Source organism: Scardinius erythrophthalmus (genome assembly GCF_964197995.2).
Source record: "Scardinius erythrophthalmus genome assembly, chromosome: 9".
Classification (NCBI taxonomy): Eukaryota; Metazoa; Chordata; class Actinopteri; order Cypriniformes; family Leuciscidae; genus Scardinius; species Scardinius erythrophthalmus.
Window position 1 is genome coordinate 31,776,196 of NC_138229.1, and position 27,296 is coordinate 31,803,491.

Consider the following 27,296-nt stretch of genomic DNA (forward strand, 5'->3'; position numbering starts at 1 on the left):
TGAGCACTTCTCCTTTGCCGAGATAATCCATCCACCTCACAGGTGTGGCATATCAAGATGCTGATTAGACATGCATGTGGAGGTCCTGGGCTGGTGTGGTTACACGTGGTCTGCGGTTGTGAGGCCAGTTGGATGTACTGCCAAATTCTCTGAAACGCCTTTGGAGACGGCTTATGGTAGAGAAATGAACATTCAATTCACGGGCAACATGCAGCTCTAGTGGACATTGTGCTGTGTGATAAAACTGCACATTTTAGAGCGGCCTTTTATTGTGGCCAGCCTAAGGCACACCTGTGCAGTAATCATGCTGTCTAATCAGCATCTTGATATGCCACACCTGTGAGGTGGATGGATTTTCTCGGCAAGGGAGAAGTGCTCACTAACACAGATTTAGACAGATTTGTGAACAATATTTCAGAGAAATAGACCTTTTGTGTACATAGAAAAAGTCTTAGATCTTTGAGTTCAGCTCATAAAAAATGGGGGCAAAACCAAAAGTGTTGCGTTTATAATTTTGTTATAAAAACAAAATAATAATACACAGTACACACACAAATATAAGGTAAACACAAACTTTTATTTTGGATGCTATTAATCGCGATTAATCATTGCCCAGCACTTTTACAAGTTATTCAGTGCAGTGAGCTCAACAGCATTTAGTGATACAACACACACAGGTAGGCTACATAAACAGATTGTGTTCCCGTGTTCATTCGTGACCTCCTGGTTAATTAACAACGGGTTAAAGATTTTTTATTCGGAATATGAATGCTGATCACAAACTCCCAGATCAATAAGTAGCGCCTCTACCTGAAGCACACCGTCTGAACTGCACGCGCACGATCCTCCCCGCTGCTGACGTCACCGGGCGCGAGCGCGGCTCTGTCCAGCAGCGCGCGACTCTATCACTGCCGAGGCTCGCGAACGCGGAGGAGGAGCTGTCAAAGTTTACAGCCAAGTCGAGCGAGTTTTCTCGAGAAGACGAGAAGGCAAGATCTCTGGACATTTAGAACCCCCTGAAAGAAGAGCTCTTCAAACTATGGAGTGAAGTCTGAGAGGTTTGAAACATAAGAAATGGCAGGACCAACTGAGCTCGGATTGATTTTTACCTTTCTGCTCTCAGGGAGCCTCTGTGCGACGCCGGAAAAGAAAGGTAGGAGACACTCAGTATTATGAAACGGCTTGTTGTGTAAGATTAAACCTTCATCTTTGAATGCTCTCCGGTAGATCTAGATGGGATCGTCGCACATACCTTCAGAGATGTGCGTGCGCTTAGAGGAACCTCCGTCAGTCAGCGTGGGAACAGTGGAAGTTTGTGTTCACTGTCCCACAGAGAACTTACTCTTGGACTCGATTAGTCTTTTAAATTACGTTTTTATTGAACGTGACACTTACAGATAATAATACTCCTTCTGGAGCAACCTGAGGTTGAGTCTATAGTTCACACAGGGATCAGCCCAAATTTTAAGGCTCTATAACCCCACCCCATACTTTTAATAAGGTTGTGATTTCTTTGCGTTCATTAGTGAACTGGCGTGATTTATATAGTTGAGGCGAAGAGTAGAGGATATTGCCTTGAACTACTTCTTCACTATAGATTAAACAGCTGTAATAATAATAATCTAAAATGTGCTTCATGTGGCAAATTGACAGGTTTTATTCAAGTCAAAATATTACTTTTATGAAAAAAATTAACATAGGCTACATAAGGTGACTGTTATGACGTTTGTTAACATTAGTTAACTACATTAACATGACTAATTTATTCATATTAGTTAATGTTGATCTCAGCATTTACTACATCATTTCTTTTTCATCTTTTAAGTTTCAATTAGATTTTTTAAAATTAAATTCAAAGTGGTTGAAAAACTCCAGTGAATTGGTTATGAATTTTGAATTTAGTTTTTAATTTTAGTGTGTTGACTTTATCTTTTTTAAATTGAATGCGAGTAGTTGTTACCTGAAGGATTTCTACCTGATCCAACCCTGAAAATGACTTTTGTCGGTTTAACAAAATACAGTCAGGTAAGTTCAGTCATATTAAACATTATATTTGACGTCATATTACATGAAAGCTTCATGAGGTTATCTAAAATGTGTGCTAATGTGCTGGTCCACCACATTTTCTTTGATGCGAGTCCAATTAACTAAAGCCATTTATTTAATCTGTGATGTTAGTGTTAGAGTTTGTCACATTTATTAGATTTGTTTAAAGTGTGTTTATATGTCACTCTGCATATTATTTAGACGGTCTCAGGGGTGTCCTGTGTGTAAACACATGGCTCTGCCAATACTGACAGATGGGACTCAAATCACTTTATTACAGTCTGCTTCCTCATTAGGACTCATTCAGGTTTACAGTGACGGTGCCAAAAGAGGAATCTCCTCCCTTTAATATAAGTTCTGTTTTGACAGTCATCAGTGACGTTACCTTTTCATGCAGATTTTGGTTTGTTTGAATTGGGTACCTTTTGATTTCTACTACATTTGCAATTGATATAGTGGGAGTCTATTGAACAAGTTTACATGGTCACTCATTATCATTGTGAAATGCACTGATTGCCAGTTTTCCAGACCCCATATGGTTTAGAGGACGGGTATTATAGTGTCAATGAGGACAGTCGTGACGTCCCATAATGTCTTCGGGCTCCTTGTTGTGCCTCGCTCAAGGTCAGAGAAATGCTGCAGCTATCAGTTATATTTAAGAGCGAAACAGCTGTTTAGTCTTCATAGACTATCCATCTGAATACCAGATAAAAATGCGTTTACTGGCCCTGATCCCAAGGTGCACCATGTTGAGCTATTTTTGAATTTTCAGTAAAATGTCCCACATTTGGTCATCAGTCCAACCACATGCAGCCTATAGTCTCTTTCATTTAGTTTGGCATTGACCTCTGGATGCCCTCCAGCCTCATTGTGACCTAGAACAATGCCTCTCAGGTGGTCACCTCAATGCAGTGCAGTAGAGCCATATGTGGGTACAATTGCTGGATTTTTTATTGTACTTTGCCACCTAAATAAAAGTAGCTTTGAAGCATACATCCCCAATAGTATAGACCAAACTCCTAATTTCTTCTGAAAAAGGGATGGGCAAAGCAAAGCTTGTCACATCAAAGTGGATAAGCTCGTATTCTTTAAACTCAAGTTTCTTGGGTTTTATTCCAGTTTCATTGGACCCAATTTATTCCAAAATGAGAAAGTCCCTAATAACTTGCCCTCATTGTATGTTTTAATTGGTTTTGTCTACAGGCACTGAGATTTAATCTAGTCCATCTGAGAGAGTTGTTCTCACAGGTCTTCTTCAGACACTTGAAACTCTCATCCGGACGGCTCAGAGGTGACTCAGAGTTAAAGCATACAAATACGTGTGAGACGAGCTTTAGTTGCTGGTTCTGGGGCTTTTTAGTAGTAAAGGTGTAGGAATGAGGTTTGTCTGCATGTACAGTATGTCTGGAAAAGTCAAAGTCTTATTATACTTTTTAGTAAAATACTGCTTTTCTCACGAAGTTAAGATAAAATCTCTTGTGATCCTTCTCTGTTTAACAGTCCAAAGGTAAACGTTACATTAGTATTTCACCCTCTTTTTCCACCATAATATAGTTTCTTAAAGCATTTTAATTGCAGAAAACCATATTCACCCTTATGTTGTTGCAAACCTGCATGATTTTCTTTTTTCTGTGGAACACAAAGCAAGATATTGTGAAACGTGTTTTATTCCATACAGTGAAAGTCAATGGGGTCCAAAACAACATTGGACCCCAATGATTTTCATTGTTCGGACAAAAACAGTTGAAACATTCTTCAAAATTGCTTAGGCTATGTTCAGACTGCCAGCAAAAATCCAGATCCAGATGGGTTTTTGAAGGTCCGGACAGCAAAAAAACAACAACAAAAAAACACATGAAAAACAATTTTTAGTTTGTTCAGGTGGTTTGAAATGTGATTCCAATGCAATTTTTACAGATGCGTCTGAGTCTGAATGCTCTGGCTGCTCAAATCTTATTTTAAATAGTTTTTGCATCACTCTTAACATACACACAATGATATCGTCAAAACTGGTGAGGAAATGCCGAAAGTATTCATACACGGTATTCAAACAGTATGTCCAAAGATCTCGTCCGTGGCTACATCAGAGTATACTTCAGTCTTAGTTTTAGTTTTGCACCACGACTCAACAGGATTTGAGGAGCAAGATGATGCATCTCAATTTTCCTGTCTTCTTTTTGAAAGCCTCGCCACATGTGTGTATGTCTACGCCAGTACCAAAGCAACCCATGCAGATAGATTGGTTATATCTGGACACGTACACCTTATTTGATCACTTGCAAATTATAGTGTAGACAGTCTGCCTGAAAAGATCTGATTTGAGAAAAAATCTGATTCCTGAAGTCTGAACATAACACAGCACTGTTATTGAATCGATTTGAATCAACTCTGAACAGAGTTGAGCTGAATAATGACACTATTATTGCTGAATTGAACTAATTTCATAATTGATGAACTTTGCAACATTGACAGTTATTGAACTGTAATGAAACGACACTGAACTATATTAAGCAGAACAATGACACAATTGTCTTCCGCTGCTTTATCTTGAACAACTTGAACAACATTTTCCTGTTTATTAATATGAAGCTGTGAAGCTTTGAAAATGTGAAAAAATAGCGCTATATAAAAGTGACTTCATTTTCATTTCTTTTTCGTGTGATCTGTCCTTTTTTCAGTTCCTTGTAAAAACATTCAGAATTTAAAAAGTCTGCAGGATAAATGTTTTATATAATCACAAAAACATGCCATGCATCTTTTGATTGACACTTTTAATGTGTCGGATTATATGTAGACGGTCCGACTGTGTGTCTTCATCGAAGAGTCAGCTCGTTGAGTCAGGCCTCATCTAATCATTTGCAACTTGCTTGTGTTTGGGAGCCAAAAGACAGATCTCCTAAATATTTCAAAACAGCTAAACAAAACAGTCCTCGTGCGCTGTACCCTTCCTTATGCAGTCGCTGGCATGTTGTGTAAGGCGTGCTCAGGAACTTTCCAGAGTATCAGTGAATAAGAGCATGATCGTCAAGAGTGTCCATTAAAGGGATAGTTCACTCAAAGATGAAACGTCTACCATCATCTACTCATCCTCACGCCATTCCAAACCTGTATGGCTTTCTTTCTTTTGTAGACGTCAACAGGAGGTCGTTCTTTCCATTCACTCATAATGAATGAGGAGTTTTCGAAATTCAAACAAGATGCAAAAGTGTCATAAAATATCAGAAAATAAGTCCAAATAGTTTTGCATTTTTAAATGAGGTTTTATTTTAACATCATTTTCAAATTTCCTATAAATTTCAGTTTAGATTTAGTTAGTTTCATTAATGGATTTGTTAGTTTTAGTTTAGTTTTTATTTCGTGAACACATTTCTATTAATTTTTATATATTTCGTTTTGGCTTTAGTAATTATAGTTTAGCAGAGTTAACAGAACACTTCCAGTTAGTTTAATGTTTGCAGTTTACAGTAAACTCTTGTGAAAACCTCTTAGTAATAAAAATAAAAATTTGAGGATGAACAAAGAACCAAACAAATGCAACTAAAACGTAAGAAATTATTCATTCATACTCATTCATATTAAAAATTAAATCTTGTTAAACGTGGTGTATAAGAAAAAGGAGAAAAAATATGCGTGTGATTATTCTTTAAGGTCATTTCTATGATTAATCCTTTCAAACATTATTCTTGTATTGATACATTTATGCTTTTTGTCCATTGCATCGTTTAAAATCATATAGTTATACTCCTATTCAAGTGTTCTGTTCAGACCAGACATTTAGTATAGGCCTACTGTACTTCTACAAATGTAGCCTCTACGTATATTTCTGGGCTAGACATTAACTAACATTAAAAAAGATTAACAAATACAGTATCAAATCTATTGCTCATGGTTAGTTCATGTTTATACATTAACTAATGTTAACAAATTAAACTTATTTTAAAGTGTTACCCATTCTGGCACAATCACTTTAGCAAAATATCTCACCCCTCACTGTTACGTCCATGGTTGCACTTAAAATCACATGGTCTAAAACACAATTGTCATCATGTTTTGCCTGAAGGGCAGCAATTGTGAGTAAATATTCAGTCATCTTTGCAGGAATGCAATATGAAGACTGTACAATGGGCATTTTTCTTTAGCAACACTATGAAAGTATATAGCAAGCACTACAATGCCGGTATAACCGTATATCTGTGTACGATATACGTCATCGTTTTCAAATACCTACATTTTCACAGTCAACACTGCAACGCGGAAACGTCATTTGTAAATGCATCCACGTGGGAGAGCTCCGTCTTCGTGGACAAAAACAATGTGGATGAAAGTTCAAAACGGAGAGTTTAAGATGCGTTTTCAAACCAAAACGTGTTAGTGTGGAGAAGGCCCAAATAAGCCTTTGGCCGGGCAAATATTCATTTGTTGCCAAAATATTTTCAATGCAGGAAAAAAAACCTGCACTGAAGGAAGTCTGTTTTAAATGACGAGGGAGAGTAAATTCTTTTTTTCATTTTCATGTTATCAATTCTTTTACGTTTATCTAGGTTTAACTCTCCATTTGTTCATCTCAGGTCTCTCTCATTTACTGAAATTCAGATTTGTCTCCTGGAACTGTTAAACATGAAGGTCAAACGTGGATTTGTTTTGCGCTCTTGTGGCAGTTTTGCCTCAGCCCCAGGCATCAAACCATTCAGATTTCTCTGGAAAACACCCTGAAATCCTTGCCAATGCTGAGATCCTATAAAATTTAACAAAGAAAAAGACCATTTACATAATTATAGACTCGCCTAATGTTCAAAACACAGATTGCACATAACACCATGTTCCTCAGGTCTGCCAATTCAGCTTATTATGATAAATGGTCTTTTTGATTTGTCATGTAGCCGATGAAAAATGCATGATAATCCGATTGTCCTCTATCGCAGTCACATATCCTTCTTGAAAAGCCATCATTTTCAGTTCTTCCACTAATGGCTGGAGACCATCAGTGTTCTCCGTTGGGATCATGAATTGTTTAGCCAGTGATCTTGGGAAATACATCAACCCTGTTTTTTCCCCTAATTGTGAGATGAATTTGAGATGTGATACTGCTCTTCTTTCCCATTACCCTCCTCCCCCGCCTCAGGACGTTCCAAGATGGAGGACCGTTGCGTTAAACCGCCCGTCAGACATCATTTCATCGCGTTGTCATGCTGGAACATCTTGGTCCCGTTAATTGACATCATGGGAACAGTGTTTGGCACTGCTGGTCTCATGCGACTTTAACAGCTCTTTCTCTCTGTCTCTGACTCTAACAATTTCTCAGCAAATAAAAAATCATTGCAAAGGAATGCTTTGAGCCCGCAGCCTTTCTGTAGTTCAACAGGTTGGTGGCGCTAGCGACACCAAAGGTTGAGTTAACTGGAGTTTTGGCGAATTCAAAAATGATTTCCATAATTTTGAGAAAAGAACAAGAGAAAACGTTTAAACTTTTCATTTTACAGTTTTCATCATGAGCACTTAGCAACAATTAGTCCCGTTGTCTAACAATCTCAGACGGCTAGACAACAGCACTTTTTCACATGGATTAGTTTTCTGATCTCTTTATGAACTTTTTGAAGTGTCAGAGTGATAGCATGTCAATGGAGGGACATGAATCTCTCAGATTTCATTAAAACATATCTTAATTTGTGTTCTGAAGATTGGCGGAAGTCAAGTTTGGAACGACATGAGAGTGAGTAAATGATGACAATTTTCAGTTTCGGGTGAACTATCCCTTTAAGGTTTTTAAATCACCAAAAAAACAGATTCCATGGGATAATTTTTACTTTTTAAATGATTATACATCTCTACATAAATATAGTGTCAAAAGGAAAGTACAGTTTTTTTTTTTCTCAGCGACAATCAGATTTCTCGATTCAGTTGCAAGAGCTTTGCTTGCTGCCTATAAATGCTTATTTTTGGAAGTCTCCATCTACCGATAGGTCACTCACTCCACGTGCCTGACACCATGACTTTTTGTCTCAATAATGTTTATTCTATTTCCGCATTATTGTTTAGACTATAAAATGAGTTGCAATAAACCTCACAATCTCTTCACCATCCTGATTTGCTGTCCGATTGTCCTCATCTGTCACCGAGCTCCCACACTGTTTGCACACGCTTTGCATGACCCAGTGATCGGTTTTGCAGACGGCCGGCTGTGATTTCTCTCAGCAAAACCTAATGCCCAGCATCAATTTCCTGTCTTTAATATCTGCAAACTTCCCCCTCCACCTCTGCTAAGTTTTCATCATCCGTCCTGAACGCTCTTTCAAGAGTTACCAGAGCCCACTCACGGCTCCATATTGAGTTCCCGGGAGGGCGATTGTAAAAAACTGTCCGTTACTAAGGGGCCTTCGGCATGTGAAGGCTGGTTGTTTCTGGGTCTTGATGCCTCTCCCCGGTGATTGGCCTTTCCGAGAATCACATCTGCTGAAGCGGTTGGAGTTTCAAGAGCTGCGGAGAAAGTCAAACGAGTTTGTCGGGAAAAAAGCAGACCTCCTGCTTTGATAAACTGTTGAGCAGTTTCCTAAAACTGGCGAAGAAGTCAGTGCCTCATTTTGCTGGAGTGACTCTCTCTCTTTGGCAGAGAACAATGAGGTTTTTCTTCAAGCAGTTTTTGAATGTTTCTCCATACGACCGCTATAAAGGAAAGAGCTGTGTGACAGAAGTGTCATGTTTTTGAGTTCTTTTGTCGTTCACAGTCGTGTGGCGGCTTTGACAGTTTGATTGTGCGCTGATTGCGTTGACAGCGACTGAGCTTGAAATGGCCAGAATCTATTTAGAGATAAACGCTGTGATTACCTGTGGCAGTCTTTCTTTCTTTCTTTCTTTCTTTCTTTCTTTCTTTCTTTCTTTCTTTCTTTCTTTCTTTCTTTCTTTCTTTCTTTCTTTCTTTCTTTCTTTCTTTCTTTCTTTCTTTCTTTCTTTCTTTCTTTCTTTCTTTCTTTCTTTCTTTCTTTCTTTCTTTCTTTCTTTCTTTCTTTCTTTCTTTCTTTCTTTCTTTCTTTCTTTCTTTCTTTCTTTCTTTCTTTCTTTCTTTCTTTCTTACCACACATACATGGACTCTTATCGTCTCTGCATGTTATCACACATGCTAATTCTGTGACGTTTGCCAGCTCATGGGAAGTCTATGTTTGGAAACATTGAACCTGCACGTCATGGAGTTTATAGTATTTCCATTATTGAGTGAGCCACTGTGGTGGAAAGAGACCTTGGAATCCAGGCTGGAAAAAATAAACGTTCCTTGTCGTTCTTGACATCTCAGTAGGGTGTGGCTTCACGTGAGAAGCTGCCGTTTCTGCAAATCCCACATCATTCCTCATCACATTTAATTGACCAATAGAAAAGACCACTATGTAATTCCTTTTATTTATTCCAAGGTAGGGAAAGGGAACAGAATCTAGTTTAAAACTAATTGCCAAGTGCCAAGTTCTTAGAAATGGTGTATATGTGTGTTTACACACAAATTCAAAATCTCAGAAAATTAGAATATTACCTGAAATCAAAAAAAAGAAAAAAAAAAAAGAAAGAGGATTTTAAATACAGAAATGTCGGCCCTCTTAAAAGTATAATCATGCATATGTTGTATATAGTTATATATACTAAATATATTAGTTTCACCTTTTAATTTGAATTACGGAAATAACTTTTGCACTATATTCTAATTTTTCGAGTTTCACGTGTATAGGACTTATTTATTACCAAACAAACGATTAATTATTTTTTAATTAAAAAAAAAACCACAACATTTAACTATCCTAAAAAGGTAAACTTCTCTGATATTTTAAGAGACAACTTTTTTTAAGAGACGAATTTTTAAAATATTTATAATATTTTAACAAAATTAAGAAAACAAATATTAGGCTGCTTAAGGTTTTCAATTTCAAAAACACCATTATAAAGAGTTTATTTATTTTATATTATTTTATTATTTGTCCATATTTTTATTATTTATTATTATTTATTATATATTATTTATTATTTGTCCATATTTTTATTATTTGTCCATGTCCATATTATTTGACATTTGTCCATATTGATCAAAATGAAATATCGAAATTGATATCAAAATTATCAAAAATAAAACAGTGCTTATAATAGGTGTATTCATGCCACTGTTATTTAAATGTATGTTTGATTAAATTAATCGAGCTGGTCAAAATTACAGCATCACGGCATTGACTGTGTGGTGCGTCACACTGCCATTCATTGGCGGTTATATTTCATTCACTATTGGAAATCACTGAGGTGTGATATTGGAGGGAACACATTGTCCAGGATTTTGACAGAAGCAATAACACAGCAAACAGAGCCTGTACTGTGTAAAGCGTCAAACATTTACTCAAATATTTGACTATTTGATCAAACAGTGCCAGTTGTCCTATAGCAATATAGCACTGCTTATGAACCCTTCGCTTCTGATATCTAGTGTCTCGTGTATGTGTATTAGACGGACAATCTGGGAGGATGCAGAACAGTTGTTGTTGTTTTTTAGAATTATTCTTAGACGTTCAGGTGCTTGTTCTCAGACCCTTTGAATTGAAAAGTGCTGTTTCCATTTATTATTCCATGAGGTGTATATTTAGCAAACCTTAAAGGGGGGAAAAAAGAGAAAACGGTAAAGGAAAACATTGAGAAACAGGATGACAGTTTTAGGCCAGCAGCTCCTGACACACATACGCTGAAATGCACACTAATGCAAGAAAGCGCAGAAAAAAAAAAGGAAAAAAAAAACGCTGTTTATTGAGCCTGTAACATATTCGTGGTTGACAGTGGCCCATTTTGAAGTCTGGAACAGTCTTTTATCCTAAAATGTTTTTCTAAAAAGCCAATTGAAATCTCAGCATGTCAGCTGTACTGTCTGTATAGTCAGTGAATTGCTGACTAAACGAAGATGTCAAGAAAGATGTTTTTGCTTTTTTTTTTTTTTTAAGCAAAGGCAACCATTTTGATTCACCTCTTCCCAAACCTGACCACATCTGACCGGTCTTTCAAACCATAATTTATAACTTATGTTCATAAAAAATTTCATTTGAGGCAGAGCTTGTAAGGAAATCTCCCTCAGCCAAAGTGAAACATTCAGCTCTCAATAGCCTCCTGTGTCTTCATGGATGATCAGGTTTCAAAATAACACTTGATCCGAACAGGCCGCAGATGCCCTGGGATAGGTGATATAGCTATCAGTGACACTCCCTCTACACACTTCTATTGTGAGAACACAGTATAGGACATGGTGTGAAAATATAGTAGACGTGTACGAAGTGAATTGTAATGGATCTCTTTGTTTACCTGCTTTGTTTAGTGTATTGTTGCTCTCGGGTGAATGGCCACCAAGTCAGAATACAAACACCTTCGGACACAAAAGCTTTGCTTTATTTTATTTATTGGCATTTTGCCTTTATTTTATAGGACAGTGGAAAACTGACAGGAAAGTGGAGGAAGAGAGAGGCAATGGGGTCAGGACATAACCCAGGCCAAAGTTGAACTCAGGATCCCACTGCGATACAAACTGTGTTTGAGAGTTTAAGTCTATTTTTAGGTCTTTTAGGGTGTGTTTACAATTGGCAGGTTTGGTTCGATTAAAACGAACCCTGGTGCAATTGTTCTGTTAGTGCGGTTCATTTGAATAAGTGTGAACGCTGCCATCTGAACCCTGGTGGCATCAAACAAGCGGATCGAGACCTCTGGAAAGATGGGTCTCGGTCCGCTTCCAAACCAACTCTGGTGCGGTTCGAATGAAATATGAACACAACACAGAACAAAGAGATGTAAACTAACCAAAAACAGGACGTGATGTCACAAGATGTGACACTAAAGAGGACAGAATGCTCAAGCAAACCTGGTTTTTCTCAATGTTGCCCATTACAGTGCATCAGAACCGCATCTTCTTGCTGCAGATCTTCTCATCAGACTCTTCATGAGTTCTCAGCTAGTTAAAATACCATGATATACACATACAACGAGCGAGTTAAACCCAGTACAGCATTGGTTTAGATGTTCGGCAAGTACCGTCACAAAATATACTTAATAAAAGCTGTTTGTTTGTTCTTTAGATTCAGTCTTAAAAATGCCAGTGTGAACGCTAAGCGAACTAAGCACTATGGGCCCTATTTTAACGATCTGAAACGCAAGTGTCAAGCGCAAAGCGCAAGTAACTTTGTGGGCGGGTCTTGGGCGCCGTTGCTACTATACCGGCGGGATAAATGACTCTTGCGCCCGGCGCAAATCTAAAAGGGGTTGGTCTGAAGTAGCTTCATTATTCATAGGTGTGGTTTGGGCGTAACGTGAAATAAACCAATCAGAGCGTCATCTCACATTCCCTTTAAGAGCAGACGCGCTTGTTCTATAGCGAATTCCTATTATAACGGCGGATTGGCCAGGCGCGCGCCAGGAGCGGTTCACAGCCAAGGAGAGCAACGCTCTCGTCAGGGACATTGGGGATGGAGAAACCCACCCAAATTAACTTAGGTTAAAAAGGCGTATGATAATTTGGGTAAATGTGTAAGCTAGATGTATGCTTTTATAATAAATGGTCTATCTATCTATCTATCTATCTATCTATCTATCTATCTATCTATCTATCTATCTATCTATCTATCTATCTATCTATCTATCTATCTATCATCTATCATCTATCATCTATCATCTATCATCTATCTATCGATCTATCGTAATAATGTATGATTTGCAAAAATGAGAACTGCTGCGTCTGTGTGTAGATGAGAGAATCAAAGTGTATTCGCGTTGTGCACACGCTACATTGATTATGGCCAAGCACGGCCCTTAAATAGCATATGAATAACATGCGCAACGCGCCACTGACTTTAGACTAGGTTTTTTCTGGTCAGTGGCGGAATTGTTTTATGGAACAGCAAAATAGCACCAGGGATTGTTTGCGCTGGAACACGCCTCCTTTTTTGCGCTGAACCGCCCAGGGAGCGCAAGTTCATTCCCTAGTTTAGCGACGTGCTTCTGTGGAGGGAAAAGCGCGCTTTGCGCGGGTGCAAATAGGAATGATACATGCGTCGGTGTACAAAGTCAATTGCGCTGGGTGCAAGATTGGGCCCTAAATGTATAATTTTCTTTTTTGGTCCTGACCAAAAGAACCAAGAAAAACGAACAACAAGTGTGAACACACCCTTAAAGTACTTTTTTTTTCTTCTTTAAAATGATATATTTATGTTTTCATTGCAGTGTAATATTCGGACTTTAGTATAGGTTTAGGGTTTGGTTTAGTGTTAAGCTACTTGTAACTATGCATAATTTATTAACTTTTTCAAGTAAAGAGTTACTGACTGACAACATCTGCAGACATTTTAATTACTATAGAAAATTATTTAGATTCACTTTGTAAAAACAAACAAAGAACAAATTGCACTAATAGTGGGTGTCACAATATTAAAATTGGTCAAAATCATTTTCTGCGGTAATCGATAGCATTCCACGAATGTGCTTGTATTTATAATGTTGACTTGTATTTAACATGGAAAATTCCTTTATATTCGATGCATTTCCAACTAACAGTGGTGAAATTGTCTATGATAATAAATAAATAGATGCATCCCAGTCATAATTGAGTGTCATTTATCTTGGCAAACATCAAGAATTAGAAAATCTTCTTGAGTCAAATGCATCCTATCTCAGTAAACTTGCACTTCAGTGATATGCATCTCGGATGCAGGCCCTGCTGGATGTGGTTTTCCCAGCCCTAGGCTTTCTGCCGCTGAGACTTGTGAGAACAGCTCAACTTTTTCCTCTCTTTCATTCTTTCCTACTCTCTTTTAATTCACCGAAGTCTTCTACTGTTCAGTGCAACGGAACCAATGCATCACCGTGCAGCACATCCTCATGTTGACATATTCATATCTGCGATCGCTGTGTTATTTACTCTCTTTGCCGAAGGCGGTTTTGGCTAAACCTCTGCAAATGTGCATTAGGGATATTAGATGCTCTGACAAAACTGACATGGAAACCTCCACAGGCATGTTTTCACATGAATGCTTTCGAAACTGAAGAAATTCAGGCGTGATTGCAATAAAAGCAAGTGTATGGCTCATTTGGAGTTTACTGGGATCTGTTGTCTTGCTTCATATCCATCCTGCTCTACTCTTGGACATTTTTGACTCATGTTATGATAGCCTGATGATTTAGCCTTGGTTTCTGCAAACCGTATCTCTTGATTTCTTTTATATCGCACGGACCAGTGTCTTTTTAGTCAGACTGTGTTTGTTTGGTCTAGATGTGCGTTATGGTAGTCCCAAAAGCGAGACTGCATGTCTCGCCTGCAAGGTCTCGCAGCAAGTGTTGATTTGCAAAGTGGATCTAATCCCAGACGTCCCACTATCCTTTAGATAATTCTTCGGTTAATTTGACCAATATCCTCCAAGCAGAACAGCAACTCCTCGTAATGAATGAGGCAATGCATGCCATAGTGTTTGGGGAAACATTAGTGCCTGCAAATGTAATCATAGAACCATTACATGAGATGAGATTCTTGTGAAGTACCACTTCAGGGCTGAAAAATTTGAAACTTTTGCGTTAAAAGTCTTTTTAGTGGCAAAACAACACATTTCCTTAGTGTTAATTTCATTAATAAAAAAATATGATGAAAAATGTTCGTTGATTACCTTTTTTTCCATGACTAAAACAAAACGATGAGACTACAACGACATCAACTTTATCAACATGCAATATTGTTGCAGAAAAAAAGAAATACTTTACCAAAATCTTTCTAGATTTTCTTCAACAAAGAAGAGCAGATCAAATATTATAGACTGGGGTTGCCAGATATCAAGAGTTTAAATCCCCTAATCAAAGCCTTTTCTCTTAAAATGATTTTTTTTTTTCTGCCATGTGTTTATTGATGTATGTTGGAGTTTAGCAGTCTCTATTCATTCAGATATTCCGCTCAAAATAAAGTGTTATACACAGCCAGTCTGTGGTCGTTCACGAGTCATTTGCACTGTTTGCTGCGACTAAATCGGCCATCAAACATTCCCAGAAGAGCTGCACGACTCTGGATAAATGGAGAATCACATTTTTTTAAAATATTTTTTTTTTAACAGAGATCACGATTCCCTCATGAATTTGAACAGATAACTAAACAAAATAACATATAATTTACTAAAGGCTCTGACAAAATGTTAATTGCTGCAGTCTATTCAATATATTTAATCTAAATTAATTATTTTTTAAAAATCGGTTTGAATGAATGCTCGTAAACACTTATTCAGCATTTTTGAACGATTCTCTTTAACAAATGATTCAATGACAAATACATGTTCTAACAGTCACTTGTCGCCACCTACTGGTGTAACGATGTAATTGATACAATCGTAATTTGAAGCGCTTTGAGATTACTTTCAAAAGGTGATTTCCTCTACTTTGATCTATATTGTAGATAATATGCATATTTTGTAACACAGAAATTATGATTCTGTGTGATTGAAAAGCTTTTTCAATACCTATACATGACAACTGCTCTCTCTGGCTCAACTGCAGCGCAAACACAGATATGAATTTTCGCTGCAATTGTACTTGGAAAAGGTTTAATAGCCAAATCGCTGTCATTTACGAATAATATTGAATCGAGATCGTTATTTTATTAAAATGGTTAATTGTACAGCTCTACTTCTCAGTGATAAACTGTAATAAATCCAAGCATAGATCTCGATCATATTGTTTGTGATTGTGATTGCGGAATAAATGCGCTTAAGCAACCTCTTTTATATCGTTTAATATAAAAACATTAACGTTTGGTATTACTATTAAGAATTTTGAAAGTGTTTAGATTTGGAGATAAACTTTTGAGTTTTACCAGTTTTCATAATGGAGAGAATATGGTTTTGTGCTTATAGGTAATAGTGCAATAATTTGACAATCATGCTCCATAATCAAGATTTTGAGCTATTGTGATCATCAGTTTAACCATTATGCTTTTTTAATTTTATTTTGAATGACAAAAACTAGTAGCCTGGCAAGCCAGACCTACATCAAGATGTTGGGTCTGGCAACTCACCATAGAAACGGCTCAATCCGAGGGGCGGGATAAACGGCTGTCTTTCATATTCCCTCTGCACGCAATAGGACAGCGCTTCAACCAACCAGAGCGTTTTCCCAACAGCGGAGCTAGTTGATAGATTACTTTTGCCATATCTGGCCGGCAAAACTACGAACACATCTTCCTTTTTTTAAGAATGACTTAAGTGCTGTTCTATGCTCTTTTCTCAAAGAAAAACCTCCAAGTCCTCCAGAGTCGCGGCCAAAGCCGATTCGAAAGATGTTCGCCAGCAGCAGCCGCTCTTCTTTGTTTTCAAGTGGCAGGTAACCGTTGCAACTCTGTCGTCATTATGTTAAGCCCGCCCCGCCTACTCTATACACGACGTGATTGGCCTTACCCAATTTAGGTTTTTGCAGCTCGAAAGTCAATGGAGAGTTTCTAGACTACCCTGGCTGCAAAATACATTTTGCTGCCGCTAGGGTGCGTCTAGATTTCTAGGCTATAAAACTAGAATAACTTGACTAAAAAAAGAATTAATGATCGAGTAAAGCTGATTAAAACTAAAAAAGACATTTGACAGTACCAAGACAAACACAAAATGTACTAAATTACATTAACACTAAAACCAAGACTTGCCCTGTAACCTCAACACATAATTATGGCGTCTGCAAATTCAGAATATGAGACAAATAGGAAGTGACAGACAGTGGAAACAGAAAGAGAAACATTTGCGCTCACGACTGAGGCCAGGAACAAGTCTGAGTACATTGATGTTTCCATGGGGACATGTGCATGTAACACAAAAGATCCTTTATTCGATGATTTAGCATCGACTTTGAAACAGGATTTACCTCCATTGTTGGCAGCATAATGCTTTGTATACACATGACTTCGCTTACAATATTACTCCCTTTTACAGCAAAGACTGCGGTAAAGGAAGATTATTATCCTATCTTACTAACCCCTTTGAAACTAATTAATCCACAAAATGAACAAACCTTAGCGTTAAGCAATAAGAGTCATGCTGAGAGTCAGAATAAGTCACCTAATGCCGTGTTGATGAGATCTCCTCCAGCAGGAAGTTGAATCATCCTGTGGATTTTCTGTCTTTTACAGAGTGATTATGATAGCACAGGACCTGCTCAGAAGCTCTAGTAATGAAAAGATTTGAGTTTGCGCAATTCTTCATCATTAGTTGAATTAACTGAGTTAATTTCATTTTACACTGGCAGTGTATGCTGATAACGGACACATCTGTGGTCATAAAATGATCTTCTTCCGATATTTTATTGTGATTGACTTGATATTTTTGTATCACCCTGGATCCCACGACAAAAACCCAATAGTATTTTTCCATTGGCTTTTAGATAATTGCAGAAAATAAGCTCTGTGACCATCAAAGTTTATGATAAACTTTGATGAATTTTTAATTGGCTGAAGAAAAAAGCTAGACGTAGGCTATAAACAAACTACAGCATCACCAAGCTTCCTATAAACTTTCAACCTTTCAGTCTTTATTTAAAAAAACAAAAAAAAAAAAACATTTTCCCAGAATGTTTTTTTTTGTAAGTTCTTTTGCTGTGGGAGTGTTTTTGGCTGCTATTCCTTAGTATTTTATGATTTGGCTTTTGAAAAGTAAGGTGGCTCACAGTGAATCAAAGACTTGAGTGTTCAGAAAAATGCAGGTTAACAATTGAATAGTGGCAAGCAGCCAAGAAAAAGATCCGGTTCGCCTTTCAGAAGTAAAATGGACCCTGTATTTTCAATTATGTGCGAATGTCCAGGCCTCCTTGTGTATTTCCTTTCTGACAATAAACTAGCCTTTATAGTATTTAGACTGCAGGTGTGTTAGCCAAGGTAAACAAGACAGAACCTGTTAACAGACTTTTTCTTGACAGTTGACGGCCAAACTAAAGCAATAGAAGTCACATTTTGTGAAATTTCACAAAAAAGAAAGAGGTATTTCTGTTGCTGAGAGTTGAGACGAGGGCATAAGAACACTATATTGTACTGTATGCTGTATATTGTACAAAACCGTCAGGTGACATGCTGTTGGTGAGGAATTTTACTAGGTTTCCTCCTAAGTCATGTTTCAAGTATGCTGTGAAAGAATGCAGGAAGCTCATGAGCGGCACACAAACTCTCCTCATGTGAAGCGTACAGAAGACTCAAAATTGATTGCAATCATTTTTATTGTTAGCATGTTGCTAAGCTAACAACGATATACCAAAGATTTTTGTCTGAAATTGTCCTCTACTGTCAGTGTTGGGTTTGTTTTATTACTAAGTAATTGTAGTGTAACTGTAATTGAATTACTTTTCCCTGGAAAAAGTAATGGATTACTCTTAATTACTTCTTAGTTACTTCTGATGTAATTGCATTATATACTGCGTTGACTATAGAACAATTCTAAATAAAACAATAGTGGATTGAACATCAACATTTAACGTCTACCGCATTTGTCAAACTGCTTTCAAAAGAGATAGTTGCAGACATTAAAACAGCTCAGAAGGATGTTTCATGCGTCAGAGCAAAGCAATTCATCTGTATCATTTCTAGTGATAGGTGTAGAGTCTCTTCGGGACACTGATAACATCTCCCTAGAGATAAGCTTGGAGTGGGTCCAGGCGCAGATTAACTCCCTGACTGGTCCAGAGACATTGTTTTCTGTATTTCATTTCTCTCATCAGACTGATTCTGAAAAGGAATCCCTGAATTTTTTCATTTAAAGAACTTGTTTTGGTTTCACAACCATATTTATCCATTGCCTAATCTAATCTAATCTAACGTGTGCTCATAACTCTTCCGATTAGAGGATTCATAATGGTTAAAGGGTCAAGGGGGCATGAATGCGAGAGGCTGTTTTCGTAGTGGCTAGCCAAAGCTATGAGAGGAATTTGAGGCAGCCAATGAGCTTATTCCACTGTTTTCCACTCTTACAATGCCAGCCGAACACTGAGCTGCATCAGGATTTTAAAGCCAGTTTACCAAAATGCATTCAGGTCTGACACCATAGAGATAATGCTTCTGTTTTGCATTTTTTAAATGTAATATTTGTTATTACCCATTGTTCTATTCTATTCTATTCTATTCTATTCTATTCTATTCTATTCTATTCTATTCTATTCTATTCTATTATCAAAATAAAGAGTTAGCAGATATTAAGCAGACAGTCTACTAATACTCTAATGAGAGTTAGTTAACATGTAGTTGCAAAGTTACTTATAGTTAGTAGAATGTCTAAAGTGGACTAAGTGTTCTATTCTATTCTATTCTATTCTATTCTATTCTATTCTATTCTATTCTATTCTATTCTATTCTATTCTATTCTATTCTATTCTATTCTATTCACATGCTGCATGAATCCACACATTTGTTATGCTGCATGGTTTGAGAATGATACACAAGCTCAATATCACACATTTACATATTTATCTATAGTTCTGCTATAGATATGATATAGATAATTGCTATTTTAAATATTTTATCTTGAAATTTTTTTTTTTTGTCATAACTTTTCTTGATTTAAAAATTTCGAAAATTCTACAACTTCTAAACTTTTGGACACCACTGCATTGACCCATAATATACAATTCATATTTTTTTTATTAAAAATTTATATAAATTTTATATACTTTTTTTTATTGTTATTTATGAAATTTAGGCAAGGTTAAGACCCTCGTGAACTTTCCCCTTTTCCCTTTAATATTCTCCTACATTTTCTATACAAACTTCACAGTTACAACTTCCATAAAATATCCTTTGTTCAGAAGAAAGGCTTGAAGAATTTTCAAGGTGCAATTGAGGTTTAGTCATAAGTGCAATTTCTTGTTATGCAGTGTCCAACAACTGAAAAATGCGAAGCATAAAACAAATGGTAATGTTCTTTGATTTAAAACCCGCAAGGTGCTGTTTCACACCTGACTATTTGCTAACCTCAAGCACATCTGAAAACAAATAATCCAGCCAAGTTACATGGTGCATGCTGGTGCAACATGCAGCATTCTTCCCAGGAAGCATCAGCACATCTGCAGCCGGGCGAACATCTGTTCTGACTGATGTAATCCAGTTACGGCACGTGAGCATTCTTCACTTATGCTGCTGAAAACCATCCACATAAATATAAACAAGGAAAATTATTCAACTCAATTCTAGTTGTGACTACAGACTTAGACATTCAATTAGAGATAAATTATATTTATAGAAATAATAAAACATATTGTAACTAATAATAAACAGTTTGTTTTCTCTTTCAATTCTAAATGATATTTTGGAGACTTTTTAAAGGAACCAGAAGAGGAATGCTCTGGATTGAATGACACATCTGTGGAATGCTATTGATTATAGCAGAAAGTGAACTCATCCCTCAGTTTGCAAAAACAAACAAGAGAATCATGTGTGCATTTATGTGCTTCCAATGAAAGTTTATGGGGCAAGTCATTCTGAAGGGTTTAAAAATTGACCGATAATTGGTTTAAGACTTAATATATAGACTTAAAGAATGCAACTTTCATGGTTTTACTGTATGTTGCTTTACTCCTTTCAATAAAATTTAAGATTTTTTATTTAATTTTTTAATTTAAATATATGTTTTTACCTCATCTGGTGAAATTCCATTTGGAGGGTCTCTTAATAATAGCACCCAACACTGGCATTGCGAGTAACAATCAAGCCAAATTAAACCAAAAGTGAGATGTGCTACAAAAAGGTTTGACATATTGTATCAAATATTATAAATATTTAAAAATCAGCATTTTATTGTAGTTCTAGATTTAATGTGAGGTATTTACTCATCTCACTTGCACAAAAACAGATTCAGTATTCCTCAAAATGAATGAAAGGAATGAATTGCAAACAGAATATTACGCAAACCTGCAATAATTAAATGTTAAATTACACAAATACACTTTATGTATTTAATCTCACTTTATTAACCATTGTCTTTACTGCTGACTTTCAATCATTCAAATAATCCATACCAATAAGCATAAATCACTTTAAATAAACATCCTATTTGTGTTTCATTCATTCCCCCCTTCCCAATTCTTCTGCAATTCAGAATGGCAGAACAACTGAACAGTTTTTTTTTTGTGCTGTGCCCTCTACTGTACAGGCATGAATTTGCATTTACTTCAATCTGAGGCTTATTCATTTCACTTTTATCCTTTACATTTGGCAAAAATATAAAAAAAAAATGTTATTAAAAAACAAACAAGCAAGCCCAGTCCAGGTGAGAAAAAGTAATGCAAAAGTTACATAATGCATTACTTTCCATAAAAAGTAATTAAATTATAGTTTATTTTTTAGTGAGTTACGCAATATTGTAATGCATAACTTTCCCAACACTGATTATTAGTAAGTAAAAAAAACCTAAAAAAAAACTATACAAATAAGTTATTATTGGTTATTGGACACTTAGTCATAAATATAATAAATACTTGTCCTAAAAAAAAAAATTGTTCTAGTTTAAAAGCTTATATGTGCAATTCCTGACACATTCATGTACAAAAATATACGCATTTTTCACACAACAATGTGTTCTTCATTCTACAGATGCTGAATATCTTGTATTGAACCCAGAAAACATTCCTTTAACAAACTCAAAAATTAATATCTTTTAGTCATATTCGTCATCAGACATTTGTGCGTGATCTTAGATTTGATCACACAGTGGAAAATCTTCAAACCACAAAGCTTTGGGCAATGTGAATGCTCTTCAGTCTCAGGCTGTCACAGTATTGGCTGCATCTCCCAACACATCATCTCATGTTTCATTGGACCAGTGGAAGTCTGGCCTTTTCAAAGTAGAATTTATCTTGAAAAAAGTTTATTTCGAGCCAACTTCTATGCCCAGTTGAGTGATACAGGGCAGGCCGCTCGACCCTTTGGAGTTTAGAGTGAGGGGGTGGGCTTAAAACAACTGACTTGAGGATGTGATTGTAGTTTTAAACAAATAGTGCCATTGTTTTGAGAGCTTTGCCTTGGCCAGTGCCTTGTTTTCAATGGAAAAGATGACTATTGCAAAGACATTGGTAAATTCCAGATGAGATTCAACACTGAAAATGCAATATGTGAAATATATGGCATTTCAACTTTGAGTCTTACTCATTTCCTCAGAATATTTCCTTAGATTAACTCCTGTCGATCACAGTTTTTGGCACATAATCTGCATTTTAAACATGACTCCTTAATGTGTCATCCAAACCTCTTTGGATTTCGGAGCGAAAAAAACTGATTGGTCACAGTTTCAGAGGCTTGCCAAAAATACACTAAGACCCTTTTTGCTATTGCGAAACATGATGTGTACCTCGGGAATCTTTACGGTTAGCGCGAGTAGTCCATCTTCTGCGTCATTCTCTTGAAGAGAGTCATTCTTAATCTGCATGAACAAAACCACGTGTGCCATAATGTGAAATGCAGAATGCTACAATGAGTAAATGATGAGTAACGGTTGGGAGCAGCACACAGGAAGCTCATCCCTGTGCTCTCCAATGCACTCTCACTCTTTAAATCAGAGCTCCGTCCCCTCGGTCACTCACACACTCCTAATCAAAAACATCACATCTTGTTCTGCATGCCTGAACATCTGTTATAATGATACAAAAATCTAGGCTGTTAGGGCAGCTGAATAAACATGTTCATACAAAAACATATTGATGTTCATAAATATGCCTGATAAGGCGTTGTTTCGTGTTTTTGTCCTAAAGATACATCTGTAGTTTGTGGTTAGCTGTCACCTCTCAGATTCATTGTGTGCTGCTCTGTAGTTTGTGGAAAAGGTTCAGGGCAACAGGGGATTCCCGAAAAGCAGCTGCCTCTTTCCGGTTGGAATGATGTGTGAAATGTGTGGGTTATCCAGCAAATGGTGTAGTAGACTCTTTTATTGCAGAGTAGGGTTAGGGGAAAATGGGAAAGTGACCACAATTTTGCCCATGTTGCCCACTCGTTTTCTCTCGGCTCTCGTAAACCTTCTTTCCTGTAATGATAAAATGTATTGTAGTGTGAAAGGTATGTGTGTGAAAATTGCTGAGGGCTTAGAGCTGATGTAATAGCAGATATTCCACCTCTCCCGGAAGAGATCGGGAGTCTACTGCATATTGATAGCGGCTCCCTGATGCGCGTAAATTATATATCCCGGAAATCGAGTGAGACGCCCTGTTTACACATTTTTATTATGACATATTATGATATGTAATTTTTATGATTTTAGTAGGATTTTACTATTGTATTATGACGCGTTTTCGATTATCCGATCACAAGTGGCCAGCCAAAATTTTACTATTGTATTATAACGCGTTTTTGATTATCCGATCACAAGTGGCCAGCCAAAACACATTACCATTATACCTTGTATTATCAATGAAGATTAAAGATCGTTTCAATGATTTCGTTGAGACCCTCGCCTCTTATTTCGCCACACTTCTACATCACTTTCACTTTTGCCGCATGAATACTACTGAATGAACGAACCTGTTACGCAGCTTACACACACACACACACACACACACACACACGCGCACACACACACACACACACACACACACACACACACACACACACACACACATATATATATATATATATATATATATATATATATATATATATATATATATATATATATATATATATATATATATATATATATATATATATATATATAGTGGACCCATGTAGACCCTTAAGACTTAGTGTTAAAGGTACAGTAAGCAATTTCTGAAAAACGTTGAAAGGGAATCGGACTGAGCACCAAAACAAACTTGTAGCCAATCAGCAGTAAGGGGTGGACACACTCATTAGGAGGGAGGTGCCTGTGTTGCATAGCGTGTTCATGAATTTGGTGGCAGAGCTATCAAGATAGGGGTGTGATCCTTTTGGGTAGGGGCGTGTTTGCTTTGGTGATTTCAAATATCAACAGCGTTTCTCAGAAATCTCTTACTGCACATTTAAGGTCATTAGGACACAAAAAAATTCTACGCAACAATGTGAATGCAAATGTAAATGCTTCTCCGCTCGATTTCACATATTGTTGCTTTTGGAAAATGTTCAATATGCGTTGCTTTTTCAGTGTTTCCACAAGGGGTGCTGCAGCAAACATTAATATAAACAAAAGTCTCCTTCTGTGGTCAGGTTTTTTTTTTTTTTTTTTATTAATTACTGTAGAACAAGAGCAAATATTTGAAACTGTTGCTCTGTTTATAGTTAGCTATTGGAATAATAGCACATTTTGCTTAATGGAACAGACAACTAAAGGTCCAATAATACAACTATAACTTAAGAACTCAACCGGACTGTGCTCTTCTTTTCACTTGCACAGAGTGAGTTGGAATAATAAGTAAACTTGTAAGCTTAAGTTTTAGCACATTCATTAGCCAACATTGCCTCACACTCAAATAAGGACAAAAGGTAGCCAGGGATTTTGACTCATAAAACAGTTTTCTTCACTTACTTGACATGACACATTTTCTGGAAGTTCACTTTGAAGTTTTCAAAACCCTACTGACCTCATTGGCTCCCTGGTTGCTGTATTAAAATATAATGTCCTTCTCAACTTTGCCTAGTCATCTGATGTTCTAAGGTTATGACAGACTTGATGGCATAATTATGGCCCTGCGGACACTAATGTTGGGTTTCATACACCATTGGGAATGAACTGGCTGGATTTGGGATGGAACATTGTTTCAACTCATATCCAGCCATACACAGCAACAAAAGAGGTTGTACATAATGTTGTAAGTCAGTAAGTGATCTTAACTTGACGCTGATGAGAACAGTGCATCTTTGTTACTATAAAAACACAGATGCAGTGTTTACTTCTTGAGAAGAAAGAGACACAAATCAAATCTGTGGACAGAAAGAAGACAACCAATGAATCAGCTCTTGGCTCCCTTTGGTTCTTCCAAAATGATGAATAAAGCCCACGACTGTGTAAGCACCAGTGATCCCATTAGCAACTCAATGGGTAACGGATCTGAGTATCATGAATGGGCACGTTTTGTTCACACGGTCAACATAAGATGAATGTTCTCCAGTTTTGTAGCTTTCCAATAGATTAATTTGGGTCATTCTGACAATTTGGTGCCATTTAGGTTCCTAATAGCTACAAGTTATAATGTTCTACTGATTAAGCCCAAAAGCCACCAAGTTAGGAATGACCTATAGTTGCATGAAATCCTGCAGACGTGATCTCACCGCAACTTGATCACAAGTCCACAAGGAAAATGTGAAATGCTAGCGTGCTAATGTTTCGCTAATGTTACAACTAGGTGCTCAAAAGTCCCTTTCTCCAGCATTCCAGCCCTGGGCCTCAGGATAAACAAAGTCAAAGATTTGCAAAGTGTAACTGGAGATGTACACCGAGTTGTTAGGGAGCGCTTTCCAAGAGAGATAAACATTTGCCTCAGTTTAGGTCCTTATTTGTCTCTCTCGGGAGTTTTCATAGAAAAAAAGTGTGATGCTTTGCGAGATGAATGACCTTAAATTGATTATCCATACAGTTCTTAAAAAAAAAAAATAATCTACGAACACAGTGTCCATCAGATTCAATTTATATCTCCAGTGTAGATGAAAAAGAGTTGGCAAAATGTTATTTTCCAATGGAGACATTTTGCTAAAATGTTTCTGTTTGAACCCATTATGGTGATGAGTGTTCCCTGTGGTTGGGCACTTGGAACTTCAATTATATTATTGTAATTTTCCTCCTATTGATGCAGCGATGCAACAAGAAATCACAGTTATTTGGTTTTAAAGGAAGGAAAGTAATAAATAGGTTGCTTTTAAAAGCTGATAATCAATAATCAATAACTAGTCTATTTTTCATGTCAAATAATGATCTTGCAATTGACCATGCTTGAGTCACAAACAGACTTTAACATTCAGCATGCCAAACACAATGGTAGCTATACTAAATCAAGAGTAAATCTAAAGTAAATGATCAAGTACTCTCTACAGTACTTTTTTAGTTACTAGAAGTACGTAAGGAACTACACATTTGTCAGTACAAAATACCATTCCTATTTCACTTTTCTTCGTTTTTTATGTCAATTTACAATTGGTTTGCATGCTTTTTTTAAGTAAGTCTAACTAGATTTTACAGTGTAGCATTGTTACGTTTGTTACTCCCAACACTGAAGCCTACGACGTACTCGTGTGCAACACAGGAAGAAGCTTTACAGCGAGTGAAATGAAATCAACACAGTATCACTTTCTGGTAATAAAGCCAATAATGCATTTAAAGTACACTCTGTGAAATAAAATACATGGCTCTTCTGTGGGTGTTTTGCATCTGGCTCGGTTCAAACACGTGTCTTTCTTCCCAGTTCTCTCAATTCCGCCCTTTCCATCCCTCTTTCTTGCTCCCTCAGCCCTCCCCAGAGGCCACTATAGCATCTGGGTTTGGAGTAACGCAATGACCGACCCCATACAAGGAACTTCCTGATATGTCAGAAGGGCCATTTTTTTGGTTTCTCTGCTTTATTGCCATCCACTTTTTTCAAATGGTAGTGGTGTTGGTTTTTTGAGTGTGTGAGTGTGTCTCTGTTTGTTCCATCTTCTTCCTGTGTGTTCTTCAAGTCCCTGATCTGGAACACCCCCACATCTCCACAGTTTTGAGTCTATATCCCACTCATTGGATCCACTCCCAGATGGAATCCAGAATTTAGCTTCAAAGACATAGAATATATTATTGTCATCTACACCCTGAGAATCTTTCATTGTGTTTTGATGCTATCTTTGTTTACATTGCGCCATATGTAGCGGAATACACCTCCTCTCCCCAGCCTCACACAATTCTGTCCTAGCAGGAGAGGGAAGTGTGGGCTTAATGCACAGGAAGACCTGAGGAAATGCTTTATTTTCCTCATTAAAACTGGAAGTGGTCCTGAGAGGTTTAAACTGCTCTTGAAACCTAAAGCCTTGAGCTCTAGATCCAAGAAGGATGATTCAGAGACTTCAAAATTACTTTACAAAAACATCTGCCTTTATTCTTGCAAGAAAAAAAATATGCATGTGTTCATTTTTGTGCAATCCATCTTCCAGATGGACAAATGAAACTTTCAACCAAAGTGGGGATAAAATTGGGGTCACATGTAATGAAATTGGGGAAATAATCATCTAAATGAATGTTATCTTAATATGTTTTTTATACAGGGAGTTCCTAATTTAACCTGTTATTTTTGGTGTAAATGTTTATTTAAAAAAAAAAAATACAATAAAAATATATTTTAAAAAT

At 36.9% G+C, this 27,296-nt stretch overlaps 1 protein-coding gene across 3 annotated transcripts in view; it reads left to right on the forward strand.

Annotated features, from left to right (window-relative positions):
• Positions 1 to 907: 907 nt before the first annotated feature.
• egfra (epidermal growth factor receptor a (erythroblastic leukemia viral (v-erb-b) oncogene homolog, avian)) overlaps positions 908 to 27,296 on the forward strand; it is a 75,332-nt gene continuing 48,943 nt past the window's right edge. For all 3 annotated transcript variants that reach the window (XM_081375169.1, XM_081375170.1, XM_081375171.1), the window contains exon 1: positions 908 to 1,153. In XM_081375169.1, coding sequence (XP_081231295.1) covers positions 1,075 to 1,153 — 79 coding nt within the window. In that variant the 5' untranslated portion in view covers positions 908 to 1,074. The remainder of the gene's footprint in view (positions 1,154 to 27,296) is intronic.